This window comes from Electrophorus electricus, chromosome 15, assembly GCF_013358815.1.
Source record: "Electrophorus electricus isolate fEleEle1 chromosome 15, fEleEle1.pri, whole genome shotgun sequence".
NCBI lineage: Eukaryota > Metazoa > Chordata > Actinopteri > Gymnotiformes > Gymnotidae > Electrophorus > Electrophorus electricus.
The window spans coordinates 405,001-415,793 of NC_049549.1; the positions used below are offsets into that span (position 1 = coordinate 405,001).

Consider the following 10,793-nt stretch of genomic DNA (forward strand, 5'->3'; position numbering starts at 1 on the left):
ATCGCCCTAGGAACAGAAACGACTCCGCGCACGGCCCCGGGCGCCAGAACACGGCAGGCGTGGCCATTTAATTCACCTCTTATCCGAGCCACCTTTTCCCCTCGCTGGCCGGATTCCGATCGCTGTGCTTGGGTGCGAGGCCTGGCTGGAGTCTGTCGCGCGGTGGGACAAAAGGCAGAAGTGGGTGGGCGAGAAAAGGTGCTCCGGAGATGGCAGCGCCCCTTATTCCCGCACACATCAAATTACAGCTCACAGCCTCGCGCGCTTCGGAGATAAACCATTGAAAACGGGTGCTCGCTAGCGATCTCTAATCGACAGGCGGTGCGTTCCGTTTGGTTTATCGCGTTATGATTGCGTTAGCAGCGTCTATCGGGAGGGCATTTGTTGATGGTGACATTTATTTCCGCGTTTCAAAGCGCGGAATGGCACTGTTTACGTTTCCGAGGCTACGGCGTAAATAATATGCCTTGTGGCAGACCAAGTGGCATGTACATCTGTGTGCAGTGTGCATGTGATGATGGGGTTGAGAGTGTGTGTGTGTGTGTGTGTGTGTGTGTGTGTGTGTGCGCGCGTGTGAGATATTTCCCGCTTACCTGAAAATGAACATATTCAAATAGGGTTTGTTCAGGCAGTCGGGGCTAAACTCTCCTGAATTATAATTACCGCTATGAGAGGAGATAAAGAAAGTTCATGAATTTTAAAAGAGGCCATCAAAATGGGCAAAGAGAGAGAGAGAGAGAGAGAGAGAGAGAGAGAGAACAGGAAGGAGAGCAGAGAGAAGACAGAAAAGTCAGAGAACAGAGAAGAAAGGGAGAGAAAGAGAGAACAGAAAAGAAAGAGGGAGGAAGAGAGAGAGAGAGAGAGAGAGTCTACCGTGTAACTGGACCCCGATTGGCTGCGGCCCGTATCTATATATTTTTTTCCCCAGGCAGATTTGGAATAAATCTCACGTTCAGCTTTTTCCTCCATTCCAGACAGGAAGCGGCATTTCCATTTTTACAACTTATTGGAGCAGTTTTATGGGCCGTCTGTCACGGGGGACACGTGAAGGGTGTGACATTGGTGGGTCGGAAGTGGAGACCCTGCGCTTATGCATTTTCCCTTCCTCTCTGACCACAGAGGACAGGAGGGGAACCTCTCCGAGTGTGTGTGAGTGAGTGTGTGAGTGTGTGAGTGTGTGTGAGTGTGTGTGTGTGAGTGAGTGTGTGTGTGTGTGTGAGTGTGTGTGAGTGTGTGTGTGTGTGTGTGTGTGTGTGCGTACAGTTCCTCTGGCCGACACGCTTCTTGCCCTTTCGGTCGACGGTGAATCCGTTGCAGATTAGAAGCATGAGCGTGGGAAGATTGTGCAAGTGAAACGTCTGGCGTAAAGCACGGAGCAGAACGTGGAGGTTCTTCCAACCGCGCTCCCCTCCTCCCCCGGGAACGCATGTGTCCGTGGCGATGGGCCCCGGCGACCTGCTCGACCCTGGGCCTTATCTGCAGCGTCTCTCCATAGCCACGCTGCCTCGGAGAGAGGGGGGTGGGGGGGTGGGGGGGGAGCATGCAGCGACATTTAATAGTCCAGCTACGAACGTAGGAATGGGAATCTGCTCCGACTGCTCCAGATGGAGCGTCGCACGCAGCCGCCGCAGTAAAAGTCCTCCAGGCAGGAAAAAGCACACGGCACTGTGAGACGACCAAACTTCCCACGGGAGGCTTGCCGCCGACGACGTAAAGGAAAAGCGTTCGGGCTTCCAGAAATGGCACCAGGCTTGAGTCTGTGCCCGTTTAAACGGCAAAGGTGTTTTCTTTTGTTGGTTTGGTGTTTGTTTGTTTACGAGCTTCCCCATGAGGTCCTAACATCTCCGGACGAGCCCTCTCCCCTCACCGCTGCGGCCGGGCATGCTCTGGCAAAGCCCCGCGCGGCCTGCCGGGAGCGAGGTCGCGCGTCCCCAAGGCGGGTGCAGTCACCTGCTCGTCAAGGGGAATAATTACGATGCTTAACGATATGCAGATGAGGCCCAGGCTCGGCGTAAATCAGCCCGGCGGCTTTTATGACCCAGATAACTCTGCTTAGCAAGCCCCGAATATTAAACAGACGTCAGCGTAAGACCCACTTCTGGGGAGGAGGGGGAATAATTCAGAACTGTATGTACAGCAGACAATTATGAACTGGCAAATCACTGAATTTAAATTTTCTTTTTTAGCGGTCCATTAAAAATATCTTTGGCCGTTGTTTAGACAAAAACACACAAGGGATAAAGATTTCTTTGATATCAAAATATTAGTAAAAAAGATTACATTTATTGATAGTAAAATGTGTTGGTAACAATGTATTTTGATATAAAGTATATTAGAATTATTGTTGTTGTTGTTGTTAAAGAAATAATAATAACAACTTGCAAATCCAAAAATGATCCTTCTTTGGCAAGCCGGCGGGTTCACGGGCCTCTGGATGAAGACTGTTGTTGTTGTGGTATTGTTGTCTGCACCTGCTAGCCCAGTTCTCCATGAAACCACAGCGCACTGGGAGACGCGTTTAGCCGACAGGTTATTAGTGCTGACATCCGCTCCCAGGACGCGTGAGAGCAGAGTGGTTCCGTTGCGTTTTTGTGTGTGTGTGTGTGTGTGTGTGTGTGTGTGTTGGGTGGGTGGGTGGGCGGGGGGGTTGATGCAAAGCAGAACAGGTCCTTGCCACACAGCCTGGCTCCATGACGGATTCATTACACGTCATATTTCCGTGGCAACAGGAGGCCCGGGGAGGGGGGGTCTGCATGCAACATCGGTGCTGAGACAGGTGGAGGCTTGTTTGTTTGTTTGTGTTGTTTATAAAAACACTTTTCCCCATGCTATATGTAATATAGGGACTTTGTTTTATTTAAATTAAAAATTAAAATTACTTAAACTTAAACTTACTTAAACAATGATTAACAATGATTATTGTCCTCAAATATCAACAGTAATGTTTGGTGCGGACATCTATCTACATTTAATCTCCAGATTTGGCCTCTCAGTCATTAACACAGGAGGTCACGCTTTGCTGGAAACTAAGTCTCCCCAGACGTTTCCACTGTCAGTCACACAGAACCTTGCTGTGAATCGATAACTAAAAAAAGACAGAGACTAGCTGTGTGCACTGTAGAGAGAGTGAGAGACTAGCTGTGTGCACTGTAGAGAGAGTGAGAGACTAGCTGTGTGCACTGTAGAGAGAGAGAGTGAGAGACTCGCCCAACGAACTCACACTCTGCAGCGGCTGCTCTCAGGCTCCATGGTGAACGGTTGGGGCTCTGCATCTGAAGAGGACCACCGGCCATACTCCAGCCACAGGTCCAGCGTGGGGAGCTCGTCCGACGGCTCCCTCTTCACCCAGTGCAGCTTCGCCCGGGCCCTGGCAGCCGCCGCTGACAAGGCCGGCTACCGGCTGGACGGCTCCGGCCTCAGCAGGAGAGGTTTGTGCTTGGTGGTCCGGACTCCTGCAACCGTCCTCTTGTTCACTCTCAAAAGTTTCAGCTTCTCAAATCCTTGGCCGTTTTGTCGGATCGTGCGGGGAATGCCATACTAATGTGCTCTCCGTTCTTCTCGTTTGACGGGGCATCGCGGCCTCTTTCCATCCGCTTGCTGTCGGTGAAAGAGAATTTACTGATGATCTGTGGGCTGTGCATGATGCAACTTTGCGATATTAACACGGAATTAATAACCTCTGCGGACACGTGGCTGTTGTAACATTCTGAGCTGTTCGGTCGGGACCTTACTGCTCTTGGGAATGGCTGCCCTGACGACAGACGTCCCTTCAAACATCTTCACGGGAATCCGTCATCTGCTTCCACCTTCTTCCGTGAAGTGCCCAGTGGTTTGCTTTCTTTACAGACTACAGCAGAGGACGTTGTCTGGCGCTGTTCTAATTCTTTCCTTTCATTTCTGTTTTCCGTGGTGTCGCCCCCTTCCTTCCCGTGTCAAATGCGTGACGCTAAAACACAGATCATGCGTGTCTCCCCCAGTAACCTCCCCTTACCTGTGACAGCTCAACCCATGTCCCCTCCGTCGCACCCTACAGACAAAGGCCAGAGGCACCGCCCTGCTAGTCCGTTCTCCACAGATGGCAGCGTGGTGGGCACACACAGCCTAGGACACCAGCGGGCAGCACGGCCCACACGCAAACCCAGAGGCCCGGGCACCACAACTCATCGCAGGGACGCCGGTGCCGACGGTAAGCCCCGCCCCCGGAACGCTGACCGGACCGAACCCGAAATGAAGTGTGCTTAGATTCCTCAAACATCTGGACGAGCATCAGCAGTATGCAAATGAGTCACGTGAGCAGCAAGGGAGCATGGTTGGTGATTAGCATATCTGAATTACACCTTAATCGTTAAACGGATGACTTTGTTAAAGTGAGAATAGGTAAACATGGCTTTCCCGAGGGCCGCTGACACTGGCCGAGCAGCGCCGTATAAGGCTGAGCTGGAAATCTCTGCTCAAGTCAACACCAAGAGCGCCGTGTCTTTTAACTGTCAAGACCCGATTGCACTTTTTCCTGCAGATATCAAAAAAATGTGGCGTGTCATGATTTACAGCACATTTAGAAGGCTCAACAGTAGATCCTGTAGATCCTGCCGTGGGTTAAATGACCCCACAATGTTCTGCTGTGTGTGTGTGTGTGTGTGTGTGTGCGCGTTAGACCTACCTCCACCCCCAGAGCCACCGCCCTGCCAGGGCCAGCGTGGGCAGGGGCCGAGGTGTGCAGGCAGCCCCGCCGAGCGAAAGGTCTTGTCTCTGGAGAGGCAGCCCGCGGTGGGGTTGGAGGAGGTGCAGAGCTCCCTAGAGCGCCAGGCGCGCACCTCTCTGGAGCGCCACCGGCAGGCTCAGGAGAGACTGGGCTCTATCGAGAGAGCCGAGGAGGCCAGGAGGGCGCAGAAGAACGGCCCCGTCTCAGGTACGGCTGGCGGGAAGGCGTGTCCAGATCCTAGATAGGGCTGTCCGGATCCTGGAGGTTTACTGCCTTGCAGATCTTATGTCCAAGGCTAATGTAATCTTGCACTACTTAATCCAGGGTTGGAACTAACTCTTGACAACAGAGCGTTATGATACCAGAGCATACCAATGACCAAATCCAGTAAACTTTTGATTGGAAACCCTGGCTTCAGAATTGACTTTGCACATGACCTTCATACCTTAGTTCCAGCCAAGTTTTGTGCGCGCTCACCCAGATCACCAGTTCTGGCACCTCCAGATGTAGACCCTGGTGTTCCATTAGGCAGGCTGCTGTGAGAAGGCTCACACCTGGAGTCGACAGATTGGCTGGTCCACAGCTCACCTCTCTCCCTCTATGTACCTACCCCGGCTGAGTCCGACCTCCTCCTCCTCCGGCCGCCGGCAGCCTGGCAGCGGCCCAGATGTTCTCTAATCGCCCTTTCATTTTTCCCAAGCATGCATGTCCATGCGCGCTGCAAATCAGCCTCTCCGTACTGGGCGCCCGGGGGGTGGAGGGGACAGATTTTGCGCTCAGACCAGCCCCTGTGCTGAATCTCTGCAGGATTCAAGACCGCTGTGATCTAAGACCAGTTTTGCTAGTTAACACTCACTTTGGTATAATGCTTGTTGTCTGAACATCACACAGAGGAGGCCATGCCGCCCTACAGCAAGCCATCATTCCCGTCTCCCGGGGGCCACAGCTCATCCGGCACGGTGTCCTCCACGTGCTCCACGGGCCCCCGGAAAGGTGAGAGCTGGCGGGGCCAGCACCAGCGACCCGGTGCCGAGCACACCGACTCCGGCTACCTAGGGACCATCAGCCAGGGACAGTACTCAGGAGAGTTATGTACGTGGACCCCCTCACTCACGCCCCACACGCAGTTCACCGCAAACGAAACCAGAAACCAGTCGATAATGGACTCAAAGTATCATCAAGCAGAATCTTTACTTTAATTATACATTGATCTGATCAATGCAAAGGATCCGTGAGATGGGGGGGGGGGGGGGTGCCAGAGAAGGGTAAAGAATTCGTCCGGGTCCAAGTAGAGTTTCTCTCGGTACCTGTCCAGTTTCGTGTTTACGCTGTCTGCGCATGGCAGGTTGCTACCGCGTAACTCAGGCTTGTGTGTGTGCTTCCGGCAGAGTGAGCTGCTATGGCAGGGAGCTCCTGGAGACCCCTTGCCTTGACAACGTAGCCGGTCCACTCCGCGTCCCAAAGCAAGAACTGACCATCTGACGAAGGCGAAGACGTAAAACAGCAGACTGCAAATGAGACGTAAAGACGGACATTCGACCCACAACCTTGATTTGATGTTTTCTGTCCTTTCTAGAACAACAAAAAAAAAAACACCTTTGTCATTAAAAAACATCATCCAGAGAAAAAAAGTAAAAAAAAAAAACATTTTTAAAAACGAAAAAAAAACAAAAAACTATAAGTTTTGGTGAACTGGGAAAAAGGAAATCCTATTTCCTGTAAATACATTCTCAACATTCAAATTGTTATTGCATTGCTATGCAACCAGTTCTGTTTGCGCCACCTCCTTCATACACTATTGGTCATTTGTATTATATGTCAGTTGATAGGCTGTGGTGCCATAAAAAAAGATTTTGTTGTCATCCATCATTTGTTAATACTTCTCATGGATTTAATTGTTATTATTGTAATACTTAATATGATTCTATTGTTTTTCTTTTGCACTGCAATTTTGGTGACAAGCACAAAAAAAAAAAAAAAACCCACCACCACCATAGCTCCCACCGACATGAAGTACCGCGGAGGGGAGGTGTGAAGTTGCTCTACTGTAACTAGAGTAAAGATAAATATATAGCCATGTACAGAGATATATTAAAATAAGACGTGAGGATCTGTGGCGGCGGTGAGAGACAGAGTCGCACGGACCGTAGTCGGCGGCAACGGGAGTCTCCCGAGGCTATGACAGAGGGTGGGCGCACCCTCTCGACGTTGGGATCGCGCTGAAGGGAGAGACGTCGACGCTCGGTTAGCTGGACTGCGGGGAGACGGCGTCAGACCCCCCATTTGCAATAAAACTCGACTCGACTCGAAAGTGATCGTGTTTTGGAAGCGGCCGGTCGTGCGTGTTCATCCGTGGGTCCTGTTTCGAATGTGCCGTTGTATTCTTCGGTCCGCTTAAAGCTGGGATGCCAAGCGCGGCGTCGCTATGTCGTCCTTCTCCTCAACCCGCCGTGCGCTCCTATTTGCTGCCCGCCTGTTCGTGTAGGTCGGCCCTGCTCCTCTCAGAACATCCGCCAGTATCGCAGCCACTCTCGCACCGTCCGCGACGAGCGCACGTCCTGCGGCCGGCGGGTGACGTGGGCGCGCAATCATGCCATCAGCTCTGGGAGGAAAAAAATTCCCTCTCCGGCTCTAGCTCCCTTTGGATTTGATGTTTTTGAGCAGTTTATGCGGTTTTGTGGTTTTTACGTTTCTCCGTGCAAAAGATGGTTCCTAAGCATTTAAAACAGGAGCAATTATAAAGCCATATGAACAAAATTAATCTTCATGTATGGTTTTTGTTTATTAAAACCACTGGTCTTAAAAAAAAAGCCAGAAATTCATACATGAAGATAGGTCTCCTGTTTTAATGCCTGTGCATTACCAGAACGTGTACATGTCTCAATAATGACTTTATTTACATCTGATGAGACCCACTTTACAGACAACAGTATTTAACCTGGCACTTGTTTCTAACTCGGTATATTGGAAAAAACCTCCTAGTTATGGATCGTTATCCCACGCATAGTCAGACTAAACATCAGGTTGTGGCTGCGTGCGAACTAGTTTGAGATTTAAGGGGCAGCTCTCAATTTCTGACACTAATGTTGTGTAAGAATGATTGCGATGTCACAATAACACAGACAATTTATAACCCGAGTCATCGTATATCTGATATGTTCTCGCCCAGGGGGATTGTTATTCATCTTTAATATTTATTCCTGATTTTATTTTTTAAGCACGTAATCCCTTGGGATTAGTTCACACCTGCTGACAGTTGAGGCGACGTGCCAGGGTTCCATCGTTTCCAGATGCGTTTTTAATCTATGCAGTCACTCCAGACGCGTATGCATGCCGTTACGTAATCCTAATCCAGACTATAGAAGTAGAGCTGTAGAGAAGTCAATCCAACTTTTGACACGTTATCATATTTGGAGGTTCTAACCAGTTATCCTGTAGATATCGCTGTGCACTACTGACGCAGTGGCCTCGCGTAAGCGCTCGGCAACCATCTAATGGCCAAATTTCCTTCCTGACCGGTCCACCGTGCCGGCCTCGTCAGAAACGGTTTTGAAGCAGAACCAGAAGCAGAGCGGGTGAAATCGCAGTGATGGAGTAGAGCAGGTGGGTGCTGTGGCCTCCACAGGGCAGACACTCCTCCTTTCACCTCATCTCTTTCTTTTCCGCTTTGGGTATTTTATATAAAACTCTACAAAACGTTGCCCAAAAAAGAATATTTTTTACTGTTGAGCCTTCAGGAGAATTTCTTTGGTTGTTTGTTCCTTTTGTTTGTCTGTTTGTTTGCGGGGTTTTTTTTGTTTTGTTTTGTGTTTTTTTTTTTATATGAATAATGTTGCGGAAGAACGCTCAGAGCTTACATCTTTCTCGGACTGTTGCCATAGCCACATCTCCCTCGGAGCGCGTCTTTTTACTTCTCATGTCCACTAGTATGGAAAATGAGGTGCAGAGAGGATCTCAGGTTCTTTTACATATATTCTGGTGGTGTTGTGAGCGTGTGTATATATGTGTATATAGTCATAGTATCCTCACACAAAAGTTCATTCCGAGGTCGCCAATGAAATTCTTCCCCGTTTGTCCATGGGTCTTTATTCTCTCATGCCTGGTATCCCATCAGATGTGCCGGTACACTTTATGTCCATATCCATAAAGCAAAGATGTCAGTTACAGAACATACCAAATTAATATTGATATTTCTAATGTCTAATGCATTTAGTGTCTTTTTTAATGCTGTTTTTTGTTTCCTTTGAAAATCACAGTGTTGTTGTTTTTTGTATTTATTAAGATAATAAAGGTATATTGTGAAAAATGCATAAACATTTTGTGGAATATGAACTGTTTCTCCCACAGCCTTTTCCCTGCTGTGTTCTGACCCTGAGTTCTGCACCTTACCTTACAGCTGAGTGAGTCCGCAGGACCCGAGACGCTCAGGCCGTGTTGTGACCACACTGCTTCCGTGACAAAGGAAAACACATCTAAAAAGACAAACTTGAGGGAAATAATACCAATAATAACATTTTTTCTTTCTATAATTTTGGAAGGGTCAGCCATGCTCTCTCTCTCTCTCACTTTCCCATCTTGATATTGACAAATCTTTGTAGCCTATATGTGTGTTGCCATTTTGCTAAAAAAAAAACAAAACAAATAAAACAAAACAAAGGTTAAAAAAGAATGAAAAAGTTAAAGTCAGGTGACGTCTCTGTGTGGAAGCCCCTCCCTTATACATCCGCTTTTCTTCCTGTAAGCGAAACATCTGTATTCACTTGCATGTCCATGTTCAAGAACAAAGGTATAAATAATAGCGCGAGAACAAACTTTTCCTATTTCTCATGTCCTGTAAAATCAAATCTGGGTTTCTTTTCTTTCCTTGTACCTGGATCACAAATAAAATATTTTTGAAAAACGACACATAGGCCTTTGAATGTGAATGTGGGCATTCAGAATGTTACCTAGTAAATACAAGAGGCATAAACACACATGAATCCCTAAAACAGACTACTGTGTTTACCCAGCAAAAAACAACGTTTTGGTTACTTATGTTAGGATTAGAGCTGACAACAGGCATAGGTTTAGCAAAGTAATACCAAGTGACATTACACTACAAAGATGGTAATACTAGTTAGATTGTGTAGGTCTGTATACACAGATTCTGGTGATTCTGTGCTTTAACTAATCTGGGTTCCCCAACACTTTGTGAGCTAAACAAACAGGCAGCTAAATGCTTGAGTTGTTACTCAACTTGCCAAGTCCGTGAACCGTTACTGAACTAAAATAAGAGACGTGAAATACTTTGATAAAGACCTAAAACAAAGCCTCCAGAGTATGAGATTTAAACACAATGACGATATATTAAATGGCCACGACGATATTCAGTAGAAATGATGATATTTAAATCTGAACTTCTGTGCTGCTGCAGTAGAAGTTGCCATTGCTTCATGACCCACACCGTTCTACCAGGTTCAGCTAACAATCAGACACACTGGAAATATTTGCCTTTCGAATAGAAGGAAACTGATGAACAGGAAAAGCTCCCTTTCTCTCAAGCAAGGGTGCAGGACCTACTGCAGGACACTGCAGGACACTGCTAAAACACACCTGACTGAACTCGGCAGTCCATTACCACATTTAGGAGGTGTGTTACCGCAAGACACACAATATCTCTCTTGGAGCCAAGCTGGAGACGCCAGCGTCAAATCCACGTACTGAAAAAAGGCGACAGAGGTACCACGGCAGGTCACGTGTTACAGCAGGTCACGTGTTACAGCAGGTCACGTGTTCGGTTTAATCCCTTAACATGTGTTTGCTAAAACAATGCAGATGTACGGAGAACAGATCAGGCAGGCTGTTCATATGGAACCAGGGATCACAGCGGAAATGAAGCCAACATCCAATAGATGGTTTTTGTTCGTTTTTTTTCAGTGTAGGCAACGAACCGGAAAAAAACCACCTCATTTTCATTCAGGCACTGACATGCTGTTTTGTTGTCGTTGTCTTTGGTTTTAATGTGACATTGCTTAAGCAGCGTGATAGCGGTATACCCCCCCACCCCCCGAGTGCCCACCAGGGTGAGGAAGAAATGACCAGCACGTTTTTT

At 48.3% G+C, this 10,793-nt stretch overlaps 1 protein-coding gene across 9 annotated transcripts in view; it reads left to right on the forward strand.

The window, feature by feature from the left end:
- robo2 (roundabout, axon guidance receptor, homolog 2 (Drosophila)) overlaps positions 1 to 9,607 on the forward strand; it is a 263,407-nt gene extending 253,800 nt beyond the window's left edge. For all 9 annotated transcript variants that reach the window (XM_035534276.1, XM_035534281.1, XM_035534278.1 and 6 more), the window contains 4 exons: positions 4,034 to 4,186; positions 4,655 to 4,909; positions 5,594 to 5,794; positions 6,091 to 9,607. In XM_035534276.1, the coding sequence (XP_035390169.1) occupies positions 4,034 to 4,186; positions 4,655 to 4,909; positions 5,594 to 5,794; positions 6,091 to 6,092 (611 nt within the window). In that variant the 3' untranslated portion in view covers positions 6,093 to 9,607. The remainder of the gene's footprint in view (positions 1 to 4,033; positions 4,187 to 4,654; positions 4,910 to 5,593; positions 5,795 to 6,090) is intronic.
- Positions 9,608 to 10,793: the final 1,186 nt, after the last annotated feature.